The sequence below is a fragment of the Neophocaena asiaeorientalis genome, unplaced genomic scaffold (assembly GCF_003031525.2).
Source record: "Neophocaena asiaeorientalis asiaeorientalis breed wild unplaced genomic scaffold, Neophocaena_asiaeorientalis_V1.1 scaffold418, whole genome shotgun sequence".
NCBI lineage: Eukaryota > Metazoa > Chordata > Mammalia > Artiodactyla > Phocoenidae > Neophocaena > Neophocaena asiaeorientalis.
This window is the reverse complement of record NW_020175731.1, coordinates 1,698,838-1,721,871: the sequence shown is the minus strand read 5'-3', so window position 1 is coordinate 1,721,871 and position 23,034 is coordinate 1,698,838. Positions and strand designations below refer to the sequence as shown.

Sequence of the window (23,034 nt, the reverse complement as noted above, 5' to 3'; positions counted from 1 at the left end):
ACAAAGGAGCCTGATTCTTTTGGACGCCTACATTCTTTTCTTTCTTTTCTTTTTTTTTTTTGCGGTACGCGGGCCTCTCACTGTTGTGGCCTCTCCCATTGCGGAGCACAGGCTCCGGACGCGCAGGCTCAGCGGCCATGGCTCACGGGCCCAGCCGCTCCGCGGCCTGTGGGATCCTCCCAGACCGGGGCACAAACCCGTGTCCCCTGCATCGGCAGGTGGACTCTCAACCACTGTGCCACCAGGGAAGCCCTCTTTTCTTTTTAACAGTGAAAACTTTTATATTTAGAGTTAGCCAGCTGGACTCAGTGTAGATGATCCCAACTTTGTTGGCAACATCCAAAGCCTCATATTCAGGAGCCAGTCAAACATATGCCTTCTTCTCTCCATCAGGCCTGATCAGGGCGTTGACCTTAGCCACGTCAGCGTCATAGAGCTTCTTCACAGTCTGTTTAATTTGGTGCTTGTTGGCCTTGACATCCACAATGAACACCAGTGTGTTGTTTGTTGTCTTCTGTTTTCTTCACAGCTGACATGGTGGTGAGGGGGAACTTGATGATTGGATGCCTACATTCTGGTGTTTGGGTTAAAGAGGGGAAAAAAAATCAACAACTGTATCTAGTTTACTTTTATGTTCCCAGTATCTAGCACAAATTCTGGACATCTTGAGTGCCCCAAAATGTTTTATGGAGCAGAAAAGTGGATGATAATGAGGTCTAACACCTACTAAGCTCTCACCATGTGCCAGGCCCCATGCTGATGCATGTCACACATTACATCTGATTGTCATGACAACCTTGAGAGGCGGTTACAGTCAGTACCTCCAAAAGGAAACTGAGGGCTGAGGTTAAGTAACTTACCCGAGGTCACCAAGCCAGCAAGTAATAAGGCTGGGATTTGAACCCAGATGGAAAAATTCCTAGCCTGAAACCCTAACCTATAGTCATTAAGAAGGTAATGGGTATAGAATCATATAATCCCAGTACAGCAGGGAAGGTGAGCCTAAAGGAAACAAGCAATTCAACTCCCTGCTGTGGTCATGTAACCTCCTTCAGCAGTGGGTTAGTGGCTGTCTAGCTGTCCAGCCTGTGCCAGGGCATTTGTTTTCCCAGGCTGTCTCACTCTGCTGCTCTTGTTAGCCAAGAAGCCCCAAGATTTTAACACCTATCAGGAATGGCTACACAGTGGGTAGCTTGGCTGAGGGGAGCACCTGCAATATCCTCTATCATTTTTTGGAGTTTGGGGGAATCTGATTCACCCAGAATGTGGTCAGACCAATGGCAACGCAGAGGAAAGGGACTGGGAATTTGGACTGGAAAAGTGACTTGAGGTCATACCCAAAGGGACCAGGGGTCTGATCCTGCTAACCTGCTAACTCCATTCCTGACCTTAGGCAGACTTTTGTCTTCGTGGACCTTGGTTTCCCCATCTGTAAGAAAAGAGTTATTTCTCAGGTCTGCCCATCTCTGCAGGAGGACTAGAAAGAACAGATCCTTCTTTCTTGGGTTTGTTCACTGAGCTTTTATTTCCCCAGGCTGGAGGAGAACTATGAGATTGCAGAAGGGGTCTGCATCCCTCGCAGTGCCCTCTACATGCATTACCTGGACTTCTGCGAGAAGAATGACACCCAGCCCGTCAACGCTGCCAGCTTTGGAAAGGTGAGTCCAACTTCACCAGACTTTTTCCTTTTCTTCCCTACTTCTAAGTAATTTATGCACAGTTCCTAATCATGTTTTAAATCATTTAATTTTTTTTTTTAGGTTACCAAAGTAAATACATTGGTTACTTTGCTGTAAAAATTTCAAACAGTTGTTAACAGAGTAATACAAAACCAAATACCAAAACAGAGTAATACCAAAGTAATTATTAATTAATTAAATATTTCAAACAATTCAGACACGTTGTAAAGTAAAAGTGAATGTCTACCTTGAATTTCTTTGGTACTTAATTCGCAGACAGTAACTTCTTTTCTCTGAGCGGCAAATATTGAACTTGCAAGTGTGTTATGTATATGTCAGTGAGCCTGGGACAGGCAAACTGCTTGGCTTAGTAATGTGAGAGGCTTAGAGAAACTGGGAAGTGGCCTTGTATCATAGCTTGGAGGTCTGGGAGTCCTCTGCTGGGGGTGGTACTGTTTGTAATATCACTACAGGCCTGACTGTTCTCTATCCACTTATGCTAAAAATACATTCCACACTCAGGGCTCTCTCTACAAAAAATCATCACCATTGATCATTCATATTCAGCTGGCCAAGGAAGGCTATTGGAACTCAATTTAAGACTCATCATGTGTTTATTTGATAAAGATCTAGATTTTTTTACACCCCAAAATATTCAATTTAATTTGAGTCAATACATCTAAACTCTTTCTCCTTTTATTAGCTTCTTTTTCCTGTGTGTAACTATTTTTCCACATCGACTAATAAAAAATAGGCAAGCTTGTCCTGCACCACTATTCCTTACCAGTTTTCTGAGTGCAAGTGTAACAAGGACTGAAATGGCAGGAAGGGGTCAGTGTTTCAGAAATTCACTTTTCAGATCCTCAACAGATAAAATCATCAGCAAGAAAAAACAAAGGGCAATATTAGGCCTGAGCCAACCACCCCGGAGAGTCTGAAACTGAGTGGCTGAGAATTGGCTCTACTCAGTAAATGGGAAGATGCTCTGTGATGACTTAGGAAGGGAAAAATGCTTGTGTGATGGGTTAATGTTCCTTCTCCAAAGTGAAAAGAATTTTTAAAAAAATCTGCGGCGAAACCATGTGTGATGGGTTAATATTCCTTCTCCAAAGTGAAAAGAGTTTTTAAAAAAATCAGCGGCGAAACCACCCTTGCTGTTTCTTTCGTTCATTTCTTCAGCCGGGCAGTGTTGGCTGAGACTGGCTGTGTGGCATGCACTGTGTTAGGCAGTGGAGACTCAGAGGGATCCCGGTATGGGTCCTGCTGTGGAGGGGCTCCCAGTCTAGAGAGGGGCACTGAGAGCCTCTCAGCAGTGGGAGAAGGAAGAGCACAGCAGGAGTGTATCCCTGTCCTGTGTCTGGGATCCTGGAACATACTCTTGCATCTACACACTCCCTCCCAGAGGCCGAAATGGAGAGTCAGGTTGGGTGAACCAAAAGACCAAGAATCCTAGCTCTCCTGGACTTATCACTTAACCTCTCTGAGACTCAGTCCTCTCAGCTGTGAAATGGGAATTAACCCCTGCCTTCTTCCTGGGACGTTGCAAGATTCACCTGAGAGGGTGGCGGGCTGACGTAGGGTACTGTTGCACTCAGTCATCTGGTGGCTCAGATATTTAGTAACACCTACCACGTGCCATTACCACTGTTATTATGAATTTTCCATGAGATGCTTGTGCACAGATACAGATAGCCATTTGTTAACTTAGATTCTGAAACAAAAACAGAACCAAAAAATTCAGCACTTCTAGAAACTCCAATTTGCCTGTGTAAGGACCTTCTATTCCTTTTTCTCGCAAATTCTTTTGTAACCCTGTTGTCAGCTCAGGGTTTCCTTGACCTTGTGATCTAGGTAAAATCGATTTAACTCTTCCTCTCCTCCCAGCATCCCAGTTCCATTCCTATTTCAAGTCTCAAATCTGCCCCCAAGATTTCAGCAAGTCCCAGGGTGTTTCCATCCTCAGGGTCACCTTGACTTGGGACTCCTCTTTCTGCATATACCCCCTCTCTCCACACCTGTGCTATCAGTACAGTAGCCTCTGGCCACACCCAGTTGTTTAACCTAAACAAAATTAAAATTCAGTTCCTCAGTCACGCTAGCCATATTTCAGATGCTCAGTAGCCACATGGAACTAGAGGCTACCATATTGGACAGTGCAAATAAAACATTTCCATCTCCACAGGCAGTTCTAGTAGACAGCCCTGTTCTGTACCATCATGAGCTAGGGATGAAACTCAGGGTCCTCTTTGCTTTGCACAAGGCAGTCCACAGAAAGCATCCATGTAGACTAAAGCGTCCTAGGAGACTGAAGTGTGCAGCGGTAGTTTATATCCCAAACGTGGTCCCGTGGAACGTGGTCCCATGGAAAGGGGTCCCATCCCAAAACGCTCCTGGCCCTCCTGCCAGTTCCCCACAGCTGGTCCCGCCCTCTCTGCTCTGCTGCCTCTCCTGTCCTCCTCTACTGTCTCCTGCTGCCCCCTGCACTCTCCCTCTCCTTCCTTCTTGGGACAACCTCCACCAAATTTCCTCTATTTTCTAGTCCTTGCTTCCTGCTGGCATCTATGCCCATAAGTCTCATTTAATCCAAATGGCTTTTCAGAATATTTTCCCAAATAATAAATTTCCTCTCTAAGAAGAATTACAGTGCCAGGTGCTTCCAAAATAGTCATTTAAAAAGGCATCCAAGGGCTTCCCTGGTGGCGCAGCGGTTGAGAGTCCGCTTGCCGATGCAGGGGACACGGGTTCGTGCCCCGGTCCGGGAGGATCCCACATGCCACGGAGCGGCTGGGCCCGTGAGCCATGGCCGCTGAGCCTGCACGTCCGGAGCCTGTGCTCCGCAACGGGAGAGGCCACAACAGTGAGAGGCCCGCGTACCGCAAAAAACAAATAAATAAATAAAAGGCATCCAAGGGTAAGCTGGGACGAAGTGAGAGAGTGGCATGGACATATATACACTACCAAATGTAAAATAGATAGCTAGTGGGAAGCAGCCGCATAGCACAGGCAGATCAGCTTGGTGCTTTGTGACCACCTAGAGGGATGGGTTAGGGAGGGTGGGAAGGAGACGCAAGAGGGAGGGACTATGGGGATATATGTATATGTATAGCTGATTCGCTTTGTTATACAGCAGAAAGGAACACACCATTGTAAAGCAATTATACTCCAATAAAGATGTTAAAAAAAAAAAAGCATCCGAACTCTGTCTTATCTCCAGTCCCGAAATACTCTAACTGAAATTAAAGCACAAATGCAAAAGCTCTCTGCAGCTGCCTTGCCGTCAATTTCAAGTACACTGGAAATTGGGGCTGTCCTTCCAGCCACGGAGGACAGAAGGTACCTGCTGAGGGTTTTCGCATTGAGCTTGTTGAATTGAAATCCCAGACACATTTTCCCTTCCTGAGGGCTCCCGGCACACTGCAGCTGCCACCTCCTTGAGAGAAAGGGACTAGTTCTGTAAAACCTTAGAGTGTAATCGTGGACAGTCTTCCTTTGAGCCGAGCCGTCCAAACTTATGATTCATCTCTGAACTTTTAACTTAGAGCAGGCAAAGTTCACTATTTCAGCTTAGGTTTTAGAGAAAAATTAGATTGGTGGTCGTCCTCCCACCTGGCTTGCAAGTGGGCTGAGGTGAAACAGACATCAGTGGTAAAGCTGTCCCCATGTCGCCTGGCTGGGACCCTGTTCTTGGTAAAGTGGATGGCAACGATTGCTCTGCTGCAAGTAAGATCTGAAATAAAAATCCCCTCTCCAACCCCGTGGGCAAGCTCCAAAAGCACTAGCTTCCAGTAATGTTGTATTGACTTTGGGTCCTGGAATTAATTTCGGAATTGCAGAGCGTCCTGAGGCTGCTAGCTGAGCTGACTTCTTGTGCCTGCTTTTGCTGTTGGCTGGGGTGATGAAAGGTCATCCAACTTGGAGTCACTTAACTTTTCTGAGCTCCCGTTTCCTTACCTTTAGATGGGAAGTGTCCCAGATTACTCCAGGGATAAAATGAGACAGTGCTTATGAGAATGTTTTTTAAAACTGTAAAGTTCTCTATCAATGGAAGAAATCACTATTTTCTAAAATTGGCTGCATTCCGTTCTAACTCCTCTATCTTCTTACCATACTTTATTTTTCTTTATAGCACTTACCACTGTCTGAACTACTATATATATATATATGATGTTACTAATATATATGTATAGTTATCTATATATTGTAGTATTATTATCTATATATTTTATTACATATAATATATAATTATTAATACATATAACTAATAAATATGTAACATATATATTTTTTAGTTGCTTGTGTTTTGTCCATCTCTTTCTCTAGAATGGAAGCTCCATGAGGACCTTTTTGTTCACTATGCATCCCTAGCCCCCAGAATAGTGCCTGGCACATAATAGATCTTCAGATATTTGAAGATTGAATGATTTATATCATTGCTGTTTGCTAAGAACACCATGAATCGTTTGACATGTGGCAGTTTGCTTAAGCCTTATGGTCACCATACGAAATTGGCATTGTATCCACTTTCCATTAGTCCATTTGCTGAGTAGGGATGAACTTGTTGAGGTACCAATGGAAACTGGTTGTATTTTCACTTACTTTAAAGAGCTGCCTTCAGAGTCCTCTGTCCGTCGTTCCTGCTCTGCCCTCTGACAACATTGCAGGGCAATCCCACAGCATCAGCCATCATATCAGTCTTGGCTGGATAATTAAAACTCATTCTCAGCTATGAAAAAGCCCAGTTCTGTCCAATTTAAAACTTCCATCTCACATGGAAGGCAGACCTCCCCCCACGATGCCTCCGAATTTGCTCTGTGAAAGGGAAGGGGGGGGACTCTTTCTCTCCTCTTCTGACTCCTCCAGGGTCGGGGTCGGGGGACAGAGGGGGAGGGTATCTAGAGGAAAGGCAACAGGAGTCTTTTTGACCAGCTGGTGCTCTCTGAAGGCTCTTCCCAGCTATCAGTGTCCTGTGCTGTGATCGTCATCCATACGCTGGGGGAAAGGGGTCCGGTGGTGGGTTTGGGGGGAGACCCTCTGGATCTCTGTCCACACTGGCTGAAGGGCTGTGCTCTCCAGCTGACCTCCCACTGCCCACCGCTCTTGCTTCTCGGCTGAGGATTCACCCTGTGGCTCTGGCCTTATGCTGGAGGGTTCTGACCAGCTCTCTGAATGCCTCATGTTACGCTTTTATTCTTAGAGAAGCCCAGAGGAGCCCCCATGAGTGTGACGGGTATGGAACAGGCCCACCTTGGTGATGTGCAAACAGAAAATGGCTTTGCTTTGTTTCTCAACCATGTTACGGCCAAACTCCCTTCCCTGACCCCTGATGGTTTTGTGGCAGGTTTAATAGCTTTTCGGTTATTGATTATAAAAACAAGCCTCAGCAGATGTAGAGAATGGACTTGAGAACACGGGGAGGGGGAAGGGTAAGCTGGGACGAAGTGAGAGAGTGGCATGGACATATATACACTACCAAACGTAAAATAGATAGCTAGTGGGAAGCAGCCACGTAGCACAGGGAGATCAGCTCGGTGCTTTGTGACCACCTAGAGGGGTGCGATAGGGAGGGAGGGAGGGAGACACAAGAGGGAGGAGATATGGGGATATATGTATATGTACAGCTGATTCACTTTGTTATACAGCAGAAATTAACACGCCATTGTAAAGCAGTTATATTCCAATAAAGATGTTAAAACAAGCCTCTTTTCAATAATTTAGGTGCTCTTGTAGACACTAAAGTCCAGTCCAGTGCTCTAGTTGAAACCTACAGTCTCTCATCCATTTGAAAACTCCTCCCCTCCCCCCCACCTCAGGACTGACCATGTGTGGCCTGGGGACCTGCAGTGGGGGAGGGGAGAGTGGTCTGACTTTCTGCTCTTCCCTAACCTTTCCTTCCTGCTACTGGTGCCTCCAGGCTTGTCAGGGTGAGAAAAAACACTCCCAAAATGATACCCCTAGTTCTCCAGCAAAAGCAGTGAAATAAATGTTTAGAGAGCAACACAGCTGTAAATGGAAACAAACACAAGGTAATATCAGAATTGGCCTACACATGACATCTACTCACATAAATTACCCAAGCTTATTAAAGACAATTCTTTTTAACAGATATTAGAAGTGTCTAGCTATATCTAATTATGAATGCAGCATTCACAGATGTTTAATAAAATTAATAAAAAGAGCGAACACTTACATAGTGCTTTCTATTACCTGGCACTGTTCTAAGCACTTGACATATGTCAACTTTGTCTAATCCCCCAAACAACTCTATGAGGTAGAAACTATTATCCCCATTTCATACATGGGTAAACTGAGTCCCAGAGAAGTTAGGTAATTTGCCCAAGGTCAAACAGCCAGTAAGTAGATGTGTGATTCAGAATGTGACCCTGAGAAGTCTGGCTCTAGAGTCCCTGTACCTAACTGTCTCATTTACACAGAGCAGCTTATTTTGGGGGTACGGTCCGTATGTGTAGAGGCAGGTTTTGTGTAAACAGTTGTCCTTTTGACTTTGGTGTTGTCATTAGCAGTCACTTGGACACCTCCATATGACCAAATTTGGGAGTGAAGTCTCAGCCTGTCTCTCAGGGTCAAGTGCGCTGGTCACTGCAATTGAGAAATTTCCCCTCAGATCTTCCCCCCAGGGTGTTCCAGGCACTGGGAGCCCCCCTGTCAGTATTTCCCATTCTGCTTCCCCCTCAACACTTGGGTTCACCCAAGTGAACCTTAGGTATGTATTTATTAGGTATGCGTTTATCTCAGGAGATGGGAAATGGAGTCCTCTAGGGGAGGAGGCTGCAAACGGACATATGCATGTGAGAAACTGCAAAACAAGATGGCAGATGTGCCCCCTGAGCTATGAACACCCAGGATCAGAGGGACGCAGAGGAGGAAACTGCTGCCTCCTCGGGGTGGGGAGTGAGGGCAGCCTGAGAACCAGGTCAATCCCGGAGTACCTCTAGGTACCTAGTATTGCCTTCTCCTAACCTGCAGACTTGCGGGATCCATGGAAGCTGAAGCGAGAGTTTCAGTTTCACCAAATGCTTCTTTCTCCTGCTTTTCCACTGGTCTTTTGGAAACTAAAAGCTCCACCTGCCCAGAGATGGAGCATTACTCTGCTTAGCAAGAGCTAAGCTTTTTCGGAAAGAAAAACTGGACCTCAGATTTCTGAGCTAAGAGAATATCTCTTACTAATTGGATTGCTTTCCATGCATTTGTAACAGGCATTCTGGTGGAGGATTAAAGGCAAAAGAATGTCTTCTTCCACAGACTTTTACTGAGGGTCCACCATGTGCAGTAGGTGAGGAGTTTCCAATAACGCCAAGTTTTGGGCCCTGAATTTGAGGATCTATCACTCTTACTCTCTGTATTACCCTGGACAGGTCCCATTTCCCTGTCTGAACCTCAGTCCCTCCATCTATCATGTGGGGAAGTTAGTCTACAAAGGTGTGAGGGTCTTTACCGTATGAACTGGAAACACTTTTCAATGAGAAATCATAATGACAGTAACACTGACACTTTGCCAGGCACTGGGCCAAGCCTTCTGCACATATTACCTTATTTAATCCTCACACAGCCCTGTGAACTAGATGCCGTTTTCTGTTCCTGTTTAAAGATGAGATAGCTGATTCCAGGGTCCCTGGAACCTTTCCTATGAGGTAAATCCTGGGTGGAAATCAGAAGGTGTATCAGTTAGGAATTGTATTGGGGCTGTGTGTAAAAGATGCCTCTCCTCATTCCCAAACAATGGCTTAAATAAATTTGTGGTTTTACTTTTCTTCACATAGAATAAGTTTAAAAGAAGGTAACCTATCCTAGTATAACAGCTCTATAAGAGCATCAGGGACCTGGGCTCCTTCTCTCTCTCTGTGCTCTGCCATTCTTAGCAGATAGCTTCTAATTTCTAGGTCACCTCATGGTCCAAAGTGACTGCTGGACAACAAAGCCTAAATTCCAGGCAAGAAGTAGAAAACAGGGTGTAGGGAGAGAAAGGTCAAAACTCCAGCTGAGTCAGCTGTCTTTAGAAGCTTTCCCAGAGCCCTGCCCAGTGATTTCCTCTTTTGTCTCACTGTCTGCCCTTGGCTGTCAGGGAGGCAGGAAAATGTAGTCCATCGCCTCCTGGACTAAAAAATTAGAGTTTGGTTAGAAAGGGAAAGGGGCAGACAACTAGCCATTTTATCCACATAAGGGCATTTCAGAAATCCACGTATCCTTTTTCTTTTAAAAAAAATGAGATGTAATTGACACCTAACATCGTATTAGTTTTATGTGTACAACGTAGTGATTTGATGTATGTATGTACTGCAAAATGATCAACACAATAAATTTAGTTGACATCCGTCACTACACAGAGTTACACATTTTTTTTTTCTTGTGATGAGAACTTTTGAGATCTATTCTCCTGACAACTTTCAATCATACGGTACAATATTGTTAACTATAGTCAGCATGCTGTACATGACAACCCAGGACTTATTTATCTTATAACTGGAAGTTTGTACCTTTTGATCACCTTCACCCATTTCTCTCCATGTGTCCTTTTATGTGTCACGACTATAAAATGGAACCCAGGATCCTAAGAGAGTGCAGGGTGTACTCTCAAATGTGGAGCCCATGGGAGGAAACATAAGTGCACCAAGTGAGTAGCTTAGACTGTGTGGGGTAGCATGATTTATGGTCAAAGATTTGTTGAGCTTGTCAGGAAGAGGCTGATTCATGGATAGGCAACTAGACAGCTGTGACACAGTGCGACTTGAATACGTCGGGAGGCCCTTTAACCTCGCAAATACACCTCCCCCGAAGGCTTGCTGATATCTCAAAATCCTCAGTTCCTTTCGTTTAAGTCTGTGGAAATGCAACTACAAAAGAGCAGGATAATTCATTAATACTTACCAGTTACTAACACCTCAATGTAAAGAAGTTTAATCTATTAAGGGAACTTAAAGATCTATTGGTGAGACCTTCTCATTTTCCAGACAAGGACATTAAAAGTCAAAGAGAATGAGTGGGCTTCCCAAGGTCCGATGTGTAGTGGCAGGGCTGGATCTGAGGGGAAGGGGGGAGACCAGTGGATGCCACCTGCTGGGCAGGGCTCCCCCCACCTCCAGTAAGAGGTAGGGAGACAGGAGGAAGGGAATCTGGGGCGGCAGATGTACTTGTATGAATTGAATTTATTTATATCCTGCCTTTTCCCCGTGAGGGCTTGAGGTACTTAGCCATTTGGGCTGTGGGTGTTGCTTCCTTGAATATGTGGCTCCTTCCTCCCCGCCGCCCATGCTTGAGCAATGCAAGAAACAAACAGACAGACAACAGTGTTCTGGGGACCTATGCTTCTGTCAGCCACATATGCCTGGAACAGAGATAAGGCTAAAGGTTCCTCTCGTTTTACATGACTGCCCTCTTCCTCAAGAGCGCTCACAATCTGCCCTGACCCCAGGTTGCTTGCGCACCTGTGGAGGGACACAGAGGGAGATAAATGTACTCTTGAGGCATCTTTAGGATTCTTCAGGGATGGTCTTTTTTCAATTTGCAAAGGAAAAAAATTAAGCGCATGGACAGTTTCCTTCTACTTTAAATTCTTGCATATGTTTTTCTTAACCCTTAGTATCTGCTGTGATGTCAGAATGTCTGATTTCACACCAGATTCCATATTTTGTTATTTCACACGTCTTCACTGATGTGCAGTGTAAAAGCTCAGAAATCAAATTGTGTGGGTTTGAATCCCAGCCCCACCGTTTACCAGCTGTGTGAACTCAGGAGCTTTCTTAATAGCTATGAGCCTCAATTTTCTCCTCTGTAAAATGGGGACGTGGCACCAACCACCTGAGGACTGTTGAGATAATGACTGTTAAAAGGGCTGCCTTAGCACAGTGCCTGGTAAGTATGAACACTCAGTGCACTTTAGCTATAATTATGATTTCAGTTTACCATCGCAACATTTCATGACTTTAATACATCATGTTTTTAATATATCATCACTAACATATGAGTGTTTCAACCTTTCTAGCTGCTCTTCCTTCTGAACAATTTTGAGAACAATTGTTCTAAAAATTTCCCACATCACACACATGCTACCATCACCACCCTCACCCTCTCGTATTATCATCTTCAGAATTATTCCCGTTTTGACTTAACCTCTATCTTATGTAACTCACCACATTCTAGCTAAACGGGTGTATGATGACTGTCTCTTCTCACACTCACAGACATGACACATCATCCCAACATCCCAAGGACAATACTGGGCTCACATATAGATTTTTGGACTTCTTGGAATTGTTACCCACGGTACTTATCGGGGGCAACAGATTGTTACCTCTCTAGCCATGGGTGTTTGCTCGGAATCCTTCATCAATCCGTATGCATAACTTGAAATTCCATTTCTGTCTCATTGCTCTAGATGTAAATTTCTTGTAATTTTAAAAAGTTTCTTTCGTGGAATTTCCTGTGGAACCTGCAGCCGGGTGGAACCCACCTCAACCTCCAGTGCCTGGCACCCAGTAGGTGTTACTCCTCCCAAAATTGTTAAATGGATAGAGTTATACCAGCACAGTAAAATTACTCTGGCAAACACCCATTTCAGGACGGTAGCATTGATGGAAAGTGTTTAGGAAAACTTATTCATACTACCAGGCTTAATTATTTTTTCTTCTCTGAAAAAGGCTCAAGGTCTATTGCCAGCAAAGAGAGTACCCCACTTTCAGACTTAAAGTTGTGACAGTTAGAATCCCTTTAACCTCTTTCCCTAACCATTTCTCTCTTTTGTTCAAAAAATTGTTGTGTGTGTTTTTTAAGAGAAGTCACAACTACTTGCCGTTGTACTGAATTTATAATTTCTTGCTGCTTGAAAAGCCCCTTTTCTTTTTCCCACACCCAGATGACCTCTGAAATAAGACCGGGAGCTCTTGTTTTAAAACCGTCTTAAGCATACTTGATTCTTTGTATACACGAGTTTGTCTCCCTCGGAGTGGGGGAGAATATCCACTTATTCCATTACACTGGAACTTCTTTTGGATCAGTTCCTGTTGGTGGCAAATCTTTGCCTGCTGAGGGTGGATTGAATTTTTTGGAACAACCAAAAGCCTTTTTTCAGAGCATCCCTGATGACTAAGTTTGGAGATCAAGCTGGATCAAGCAAGACCATATGACTTGGGGTCAAAGTCAAACAAGGCCTCTCTGTAGAGTAATGAGGCCGAGTGGCTTTGCTATGTGGCTCTGAAGGTGTCTCTTGAGGTGACACCCACAGAGAATGCTGAGGGTTTCGTGCACAGTCAGCGGACCCTTGCTGGCTTCCTTGGGTGTCGGTGAAAGTGATGAACAGGAGACAGTAGAACTGGATCCCTGCTGCTTCTACTCGCTGGCGTCTGTGAATCTGAGCAGCCTGTATCACCCTAGACCCCGGTTCCTCATTTGTGAAACGAGGACCATCATATTCTCCTCCAGTGTGGTTTTTAGGATAAATTTAATACCGAGAGTAAAATACTTTGTCTAGTGCATGGTGCCTACTGATGCCCAATGGGTGTCAGTTCCTCTTCTCACTCTTCCCCTTCCTTATCTTAAATGAGGCCTGTGGTTTGAAGATGCCATTTCAGGAACGTTTGCCCCAAACTCACTCATGTTTCTTAAAAAACTACAACCACAAAATTATGTCAGGGTACTCTGCGTGCTGAGTTTCCTTCCACCTGGAGCCGTGTGTTTAATGGAGAGAAGAACGGATGGAAGAGATGAATAACCTGACCACCACCTAAAAAAGGATGCCAGCAAGCCCCGGAGAGACTGGTTCACCAGAGCTTCTGCGCATCCCACCCCTGGCCCATGGAGACCCCAGCCCCGTCTGCCCAGGCTGAAAGAGCAGAGGGTGGGATTCCTGAGTAATTAAAGGGAATTTGGAAGGCTGGGATGTTGCGGAATGTTAGATCAGTAGCTAGAACAGCATGTGGTGTTCTTTAGGCAGGCTTCGTTGAATCCATACAAAAAAAGAAAGAGGGGCTGCCTGCCGTCTGCCCATTTATCAAACAGTGAAGCTCAACTCTCACAGCTCCACAAAAGTGTTTGACTGTTTGCTGAGTCTTGCTCCAGAAATTAAAAGCTGAACAGCCTTCGCAGGGCTGAACCGACCCTGCATTTTGAGACTCAAACTAAACTGTGCTGGGCTTTCAGATTCAGGCACCAGCTGATTATTTGGTGAAAGGAAAGGAGAATCATTTGTAATTTGCAGCCCATAAGAAACACTTAAAAAAAAAGCAAACTCCCTTCCCACAGGTTTTTGTTGCGGCTGGAAGGAGGAGGTGCTGTCTGCAACAGCTTTCTTTGCTCAGAGTGGGAAAAGTCTTGACCTCCAGTTGGGCAGAGAGCGATGTGGTGCAGCAGGGCCTCCACCCATCCCCCACCCCCAACTCCTAACAGGCTTCCTTTCCTCTTAGTGCTTTATTTGAAATGACCTTTCTCTCTTTTTGGAGGGGGAGGAGAGGATTTGGCCATCAAATATTTTTGGAGAAAAAGTATTTTCACAAATGGAATTAAAGATTCTAACCACGCAAATATATTGCTTGGGAGACCATAAGATGACCACAAAAGCCTGGAAACTGGGTTTTCTGAGAATCCTCTGAAGAGCCATCAAAGGATTTGAAGGATACCTCTGTCGATGAAGAGAATGTGCTAGAAAAGGGTGATGCTCCTGGAAGACTTCAAGCGGGGGGCAGAGCCTGGAAGATAGGTTGAAAGAGTGTCACTATCCCCATTTGATAGATGAAAAAGCCTGATGCTCAAATGGAAGAAAGAGGCACAGGTCATTTTTTGGCTCTCCAATTTAGCACATTTTTAAAAAGTGGTAATACCCTTCAATACTTGATGGGATTGGGAGAGGAAGAGGACGACGAGAGGTGAGCTGGAATGAAGGCAGAACCTGGTGGGTTTGGACTTTGTCTGGAGTCTTCATGAAGGAGTGGTTGAGGTGAGGCATGCCTGGCAGCAGGGGCAGTGAGGCCATTGCAGCAATCCAGGTGTGAGATTATGGCCCTGGGGCCGATGGAGATGGAGATGCAGGGAGAATCAGGGTATATTCACAATAGAGGGAGGATGGAACTTGGTCACAGACTGGAAGTAGCAGGTGCACCGGTTTGGAGAAGGAAGAGCTCTTACCTGGTCAGGGGATCAGGAAAGGCTTGGAAGAGGGTGTAAGTGGATCAGTAGAGATCATCCCCACCTCTGAGAAGGTGCTCATAGTTCGTGCCCTGCCACTGTCCCCTGCATCGGCAGGCGGACTCTCAACCACTGCGCCACCAGGGAAGTCTGTGCAGCAGCATCTCTTATGAAGGACAGTGTGCAGGCTCCCTCTGTCTGACCACACCTGCCTGCTCGATGCTGTATTAGAAGAGAAGGGAGTTAGAAGAAATGTGGCTAGACTTAAACATCCCTGGTAATAAAAGGGAATGAATGAGTCATCAGGATAATCACTGGTCATGATGGGCAATGTTTATTGAACCCTTACTAAGTGCCAGGCACTGTTGCTAATTATTTACATATGTTTACTGTTAAAATTTTCACAAAAATTCTCTGAGGTAGGGGTTGGTATCATTCCCATTTTACAAATGAGGAAGCTGAGTCATTTGAATGTTAAATAACTTGCCCAAGGGCCCCAGAATAACAAATGGCTGAGCTTGGATCTAATCCAGGTAATCTAGCTCCAAAGCCCTTGCACAGAACCCCTCTACCTTACTGCCTCTTCACAAACACCATCGCTGTACACACCAAGAAAGAGGCCCATTGGTTGTGTTTTCACCTTGGCAGAAGGCCCCTCCTCCTAGGTTTCTGGCAGATCTACGTGGTTGTCCTGGGAAGCAGCACTTAGCGTCATCCACTTGGCAAATGAGTAAAGGGTACTCTCCAGGCCAGGGGTCGGGCTTCATGCCTTCATTCGACAAACATGGACTGAGCTCTTCGCATGTGCCCTGGGCCATGTCCCTGCTCTCGTGGAGCTTATGTTCAAGTGGGGGGAGATGTGAAATAAGCACTCAGAGAGTAAGCGAACGAGACAACTGTGGAGAGTGCCAAGAGGAGGACAGAAAGCAGGGTCGCGTGCTGGGGTGCTGCTTGGGTTACTCTGCACCCGCTGGTCAGAGAAGGCCTCTGGGCAGAGGGACCTTGCCCAGAGGCCCGAATGTTGTAGGAGAAGGAGCTAATCTTGTGACGATCTGCGTGAAATTGCATTCCTGATGGAGAGAGCTGCAGTACAAAGGCCCCCAGTGAGGGGGGGAGCCTGGCATGTTTCAGGAACAGGGAAAAAATAAAATAAAAAGCAAGCCAGTGTGGCTGGGATGCAGTGAGGAAGGGCGAGAGTCGGAGGAGAGGAAGGCCAGGAGGCAAGCAGGGACAGGGTTACAGAGGCTGAGGTGGGGGTGAGTACCAGGTGCAGCGGAAGCCTTTGGAGGGCTGTAAACGGGGGTAACAGGTTCTGGATGAAAGCGTACACTGCCTACGTTGTGAGGAGTGGGGGTGAAGCCCAGAGCAGCCAAGTGAGACCCCCCTGAGGATCCAGAGCCCCACCATCACTCAGGTGCTCCCCCCCCCGGCGTCCCCAGCACCGGTGGTCTTCTCGGGGTTTCATTCTTTAGATGGCTGTTTGTAAACTCCGGCACTGTGCCCCCAGCTTTTCCCAGTGCGTAACTGATTCTTGTGTTGACTTACAGATCATAAGGCAGCAGTTTCCCCAGTTAACCACCAGAAGACTCGGAACCCGAGGACAGTCAAAGTAAGCACCGACAGCCCTTCCACCTGCAGAGTGCATGTCCACGGGCCTCCAGTCAGATCGGGACCCCAGGCCTTTCATCCTGAGCTCAGTCCACAGGCCTGCGGGGGAAGTCTGTGGATGGCGGGAGTGGCCCCCTCTCCCAGGAGCCCTGAGAGAAAGGCCGTCCAAAAGGCCAGCTGCTTTAAGGAATCCGACATGGTGCCACCCTGCCTTTAGTTGTTTTTGTGAAAGAGTCTTGGGCATTCTTTAAAAGGAGCGCCTTGTGGTTCCTTGACCAATCTCCAGGTTACTTGGATTGTTTTGGTCAACAAACTCTCTACTCTGACAGTATCCAGTCTGCCAGAGAAGCAACCCTGTACCAATCCCTGCAAGGGAGATGGGGTGGAAAGCTCCAGCCATGCTGTGGTACCCAGGATGTACTGCTTCCCATTCATCCATTCGGTCAACCAACCAATGTTTGCTTCACATTTTCTGCATGTCAGATAAATGGTGCTAAGTGCTGCAGACACACGAGCAAACAGGTTTCCGCCCTCCTGGATGGAACATGTATTCTCCAGGGGAAGACAGACAAAAAAAGATCATCAGATTGTGAAGAGGGTTGTCCTAGAGAATAACAAAAGGTTGGTCTGGTTTAGAGAGGGTAGCCCTGGAAGGGCTTACTGAGGAGGTGACCCGAGGAGTGAGAGGCTGTGTGGATGCCTGTCTGCCAGGTGAGAGTCAATGGGAAGGGACTCTGCCTATTTAGCCCAGGCTTCACTAAAATCTGGATTTATAGAGACTTGCCTCGAAGGGTGTTTCAAAAAACTGTTGGAAGTGACTAGGTGTTCCATGAAGAAGGTCTGTTGGTCATGTAAGTTTGGTAAGCACTGAGCTAAACAGGGTCCTTTATGCAGGACTTGTCAGAACCTTTATTATACTACTGTACACCGTGATTCCACTAGAGGGTGCCTTATTATGCAGCATTTCTAAACGTTTTTACCATGCTGAGTAGCAGATCAACACATACTGACTTATAAAATAATGAAACTTTTTATTAAGAAACAACCACCACATAGGACTTGTAAGACTTGTCACGAAAAATGTTTCAAAAGCAGCATGTCCAATACTGCCCCCTGACTCTACCCCTGGCCATCCCCAGGCAGTACATTCCCATCCTCCCAGGGTGGGTTTAACTTTGGAGCCAAATTAGGTAAAGAAAGTGGAAAGTGGATGATCAAACTGGGGAAAACCCTTTGTAGTAAAGTTCTGAAAATAAACGAGGCTCATTTTTTTCATGTGGCTCAGAAGCTCTGGGGGCAATTTCCAAAGAGACTTACAGAAAATTTTTGAGCAAGGGACATTTTGGAATAAATTTCTAATAATTTTTCAGGGTGACTCCTCTCATGAACAAATCTCATTCATAATGAAAAATTCCAGTATTTGTTTAAAAATGAGCTTTCAGCCCTGGTAAGAGTATAGAGTAGAAAACCCAGATTCTTCCTTATTTGTTTGCTGGTGAGCACAGTGGTTGGCACACAAGGGCAAATCAATCCACAGAGAAGTGGATGGTTGGAAGACTCTTGAATGAATGGAAAGGAATTATTTTTCTCCAGCTTATGGTCTTTTTAGAGTCACTGGCTCCAATACCTTGTTGCCATTTCTGAGATAAAAGTGTACAAATAGATAGTAAAGATAGATAGATAGTAAAGATAGGCAGTAACAGTAGTAAAGATAGAACAGCATGGTTTCCCATCCTGCATAAGTTTGGAGAAAGTTTCCTTCTGTCTACATGTAAGAGCCTGCTTTTGTTTTTTTGTTTTCTTTTTCTTTAACCTAGAGGTTGGCAAATTGGGCAATATCTTCTTTAAAAATTCAGTTTCATTGTATCCTCTCCATAAGGATCCTCCAAGGTTGGTCTCACCTTCAACCAATTGAAAGGTAATAAGAAGCTCTAGTCTCCAACGTGCCATTTGGCCTTTTAGAGAAAATCCCTCAGCAAATTTACTTAGACAGAATAAATTGGGGGGGGCAGGAGGCTGATGGAGAGTGTGTTGACGTGCCTTACAGACCTGAAATAGAAACCTGAGAAGTGGTCAGAGCACTAGCTTCGCTGCAGTTGCCAATTCTAGCAACATACAGTCTGAAAAATCAAGAAGCGGTCTGATCTGAACATGTTATTACTAGCTTGATCTTAAGAAAGCGTAAGGGGGGACTTTGTAAAGTTAGGGAGGCGTGTCATAACTGCCCTCCCGCCTGGAGGGGCTTCCAGAGCAAATGGAACCCGCCCCCACCCCCACTACCAAAGGAGTGCCCTCCAGGTGGATAAGGCAGTTATGACAGTTGGGAAGTAGAAGGCGTAGAAGACAGAGATCAGCTCAACACAAAGAGGAACTTTCTGATCACTGCACCAACCTAAAATGAACTGGGCTACCTTCGGAGGGTCTGAGTGCTTCATCCCAGGAGGCATTCAGATAGAGGCGAGATGTCCACTAAACAGAAGTATCACAGAATGGTATCAGGAGTGAAGGGGGAGCGGGGAAAGGGAAGGTTACCTGTGCTCAGCTCTCCTCTCCCTGGGAAGCCTCTCCCAGAACTCAGACTGCTTTCTCTTTTGTATTATTTCGTGACTGTCACCACCATATCTCCATGAGTAGAAAAGAGCAGTTAATACGTTGTACAGCATTTCTGAAAGTGAGGTCCATGAATTACTTACATTAGTATTGCCATGTGATCGTAAAAATCCACTCTGGATCTGCTAAATCAGAATCTTTGGAAGCAGGGCCTGGGAGTCTGTATTTTAATATGTTTTGTAGGTGATTCTTATTAGTAGTAAAATTTGACAGTCACTGGCTCAGCGCTTAAAAGCACTTTTAGAGGTTCAAATCCTGCCTCTACTGCTTACTCACTATATGATCTTGGGTGTGTTACTTAAATTCTCCGGGTCTTAGTTTCCTAGTCTGTAATATGGGGATAATAATTAGTTCTAGCCTCCCAGGGGTTTTGTGAGATGAAATCGGGCAATGTGTGTAAAGCACTTAGTACCTTGTTAGCTGCTGTGTTAGAATGGTAGGTAATGGCGGTCTCATAGAGCCAGGAATGTAATGCAGGGGCCTAACCCAGCAGGCTTGCTGATCTCAAATGGATGTGCATCAGAATGATCTGTGGTGCTCATTTCAGTGCTGATTCTTGGCCCCTTATTCCCTGTCCTGAATCCTTAGGTCTGGGAAGGGGCCTTGGAATCTGTGTTTTCATTACAGTCCATGAGCGGCTCTGACAAACATTAAAGTTTGTAACACCACCATGCGGTGTTTTCTTAGTGTAGCACAGTGGCTCTGCAGTCAAACCTGCTTCCTCCCCTAAACAGCTGTATGACCTTGAACAAATTACTTAAGCTTTCTTGCCTCCATTTTCTCATCTGTAGAAAGATTATAATAATCCCCATTTCATAGAATTATTTTACAAATTAATGTATGTAAAGCACTTTCCAAAGTGCCCAGCACATAGCAAGTGTTCAATAGATTGTAGCTAAAACCCAAACAAAATGCAGCCTCCATCCCTCATTAGTCTTAATTGAAAACATTGCTGTTATTAAGCCCATTCTGAGTTAATAAAAGGTCCTGGTCTTTGTCTTACATTCAGTGTCAACTGAGACACTGAGTTTCTCCTTTTTAAGATACAGTTCTTTAAGACTGCCATTTATTGATTAAGAAAAACATAGACCAAATGAATTTTTGTTGGTGGTACAGTTAGCATTCATAAACACACTCTTCTTCTTGGGTCCGTGTATATAAGAGATTAAGTACAAATGGAAATTTTTTTATCCCACTTTCTGCTTTGCAAAGTATTTGACTTAACATTTTCTGTAGGAGGCAATTTTGGTTAATTTTACCTGTCTGATTGATGGCTGGCAACATGGAACTTTGGTTTAATTCTAGACTTCCAACATGTTGAGCCTTGCAGAGGAGTTAACTCTTCTAGCTCAGGGAGGATGGGTCCAGCTCCAGTCTTTGGCCTTGGGCTCCCGCGGCTCAGGAACCTCCACCTGATGAGGGTGCATGTGGGTCTCTCTCTCTTCCTTTGTGGCCCAGGTATCATTACTACGGCATCGCGGTGAAGGAAAGCTCCCAATATTATGATGTGATGTATTCCAAGAAAGGAGCCGCCTGGGTGAGCGAGACGGGCAAGAAAGAAGTGAGCAAACAGACGGTGGCATATTCACCCCGGTCCAAACTTGGAACATTGCTGCCAGAGTTTCCAAATGTCAAAGATCTAAATCTGCCGGCCAGTCTGCCAGAGGAGAAGGTGACCACGTCTGAAGTGTTGCTGGGAGTGGGTGGTTTCTCTCTCTCTCTCTCTCTCTTTTTCTCTCACACACCACAGCGTGCGCACACACACACACACACACACACACACACACACACACACACACATACACTTTTATTACAGAATGGTGAGTTTAAAAATATAAAGATAGAAATCAGATTCAAGTATGGACTTTAGTTGACAATAACAATGTATCCGTGTTGGTCCATTAGTTGTGACAAATGTTCCATCCTAATGCAAGATGTTAACGGTAGAGGTAACTGGGTTTGAGCTATAAGGGAACTGCCTGAACTACAAAACTGTACTACAACCCAGTACTATTCTAAAATTAAAAGTTTCTATCTCTCTACCTATCTATCTTACCTACCTTCCTACCCATCTATGATGTTGTACTGTCTCATTTCACAAGGGCCCCCTCCTCTGGATTGCTTTTATATTGGATAAAGTTTATTTTCCCATGTGCTGCAGAGGATGTGGTGAAATTATAGTCCCATAGACAAAGAAGATTTTATAGCTATAGTGAATCGGATAGTTTGGGCCATAGGGTATTGGGAAGAAATAATTGGAAACACAAATTTGGAGACTTTCCCCTGGGTGGTCACATCCTAATGCACCTATCTTGTGCTGCCCAGTGTGCCAGTAGGTGATGAGTTTCTACATATCACACTGGGTTGCAGTGGTGAATGAGACTTGAGTCCTGCTCTCAGGAAGCTTACAGTCGAGCAGGGAGACAGATGCTTGCACAAGCAAACTAAGTTTATATAAAACATATATCTAGGTTCTAAAACACAAAGAATACCTGAAAAGAATGCTTTAAATCTAAGAACTAGATAAATCCTTATTTTTTCTCAAATTTGCTTTCTTGCTCAACAAACTTCCTGTACCATTGCTTTAAAATTCTTAGTTAAATGGAGCTGGAGATGCAATTCTTTTGCTAAGCAGATTCTAGAGAATTTCCAAATGTCTTTTTGTGATTTGGGCAAAAGCACCTCTTCTTATGAGTACATGCTGGGTTTTAACTTTTCAGTATCTCAGCTGATGAGAATTTAATTCGGTAGGCCTCCACTGTGTGCCAGGTACTGTACTAAATGCTGGATACACAAGCATAAATAATATGCTATTTTTATTTTCCCAGAGTCCACAGTTTCAGGGGGTGGAGATGGGGCAGAGAGAGAAACCCATGCTTTCCATACCACAGGGTGAGTGCTCTGAGGGAGAAACACACTCAGGTGTTATGGGAGCACAGAGGAGGGAGCTGAGAGTCAGCGGGCCCCACCTAGTGAAAATGAGTTTTGTCTGGGTCTTGCAGGATGAGTAGGAATGAGGCGAATTTCATCCCCTCCACATAGAATAAATGACTTGAAATTGAAATTCCAAGGGCAGAAGTAACACGTATTAATGTATGCCTTTATTGTTGATCCCTCCTCACCCCTCACAGGTTTCTACCTTTATTATGATGTACAGAACACACTGTCAGAGAATACTGGACACTGTAATAAGAGCCAACTTTGATGAGGTAGGTCAACAAGTGTTGAGCTATGAATACTCTGCATTAAAATATTATGATAACACTAACTTCTGTTTCATGAGCTCCCTGCTAGTTGCCAGGCCTCTGGAAGCCCTTGATGTACATTAGCTCATTTAATCCTCACAGTGATCCTAGGAAGCAGGCATTGCTACTATCCCCATTTTACAGATTCTCTGTGTGAACAGCAGTTGGCATGGCTTTTTACTTGCTCTGTCTAGTGAACTGCATCCTGCCCAGTTGGCCTCCTGGGAACACAGTTTTGCCAAGGTATCATTACACCCAGAATTATACATTCAGAAAAACTAAAGGAAAGCTTTTCTTTATTTTTGATTTAAACTTTTCCTGAGGCTCATCCACTTCAGTGCATTTGGAGCTGGTTACCCTCCATTCTCAAGGTCTGGTCCCCATGTCCACCTAACACTGCCGGTAGGACCATCTTTGAATACAAACAATGTAAGAATTTCATTTCATTTAAAAATATTACAGTTAAGGAATGGGGAGGAGAAATAAGGGAGGATTGAAGCACTGGTTATATAACCAAAGAGACAATAAAATCTTCTTGCCTAAAATGCCATCCAAGAGAATCTTCCAACAGGATGGCAGGAAACCGCACATTTCACCCCATAAACCTGAGGCCTTTCTGTTGAAAGAAAATGCCTTTCAGGCAGGAAAAAAAAAAAAAAAAAACTAAAGTAAACCGAAGACACCACCCTGAGATCAGGTGTGGGCATTCAATTTCAGGGAAGATAACCCAGGCTCTACAGGGGCTATAAAAATCAGTAGTT

General features: G+C 44.9%; 1 protein-coding gene across 2 annotated transcripts in view; it reads left to right on the top strand.

The window, feature by feature from the left end:
• Positions 1-23,034, top strand: part of RFX4 (regulatory factor X4) — a 164,511-nt gene that overhangs the window by 70,878 nt on the left and 70,599 nt on the right. The window contains exons 4-7 of one of the 2 annotated variants that reach the window (XM_024732163.1): positions 1,535-1,658; positions 16,358-16,419; positions 20,487-20,700; positions 22,160-22,237. In XM_024732163.1, coding sequence (XP_024587931.1) covers positions 1,535-1,658; positions 16,358-16,419; positions 20,487-20,700; positions 22,160-22,237 — 478 coding nt within the window. Of the gene's footprint in view, positions 1-1,534; positions 1,659-16,357; positions 16,420-18,815; positions 18,911-20,486; positions 20,701-22,159; positions 22,238-23,034 lie in introns of those variants that run through there. The other variant, XM_024732164.1, reaches the window with a different exon arrangement.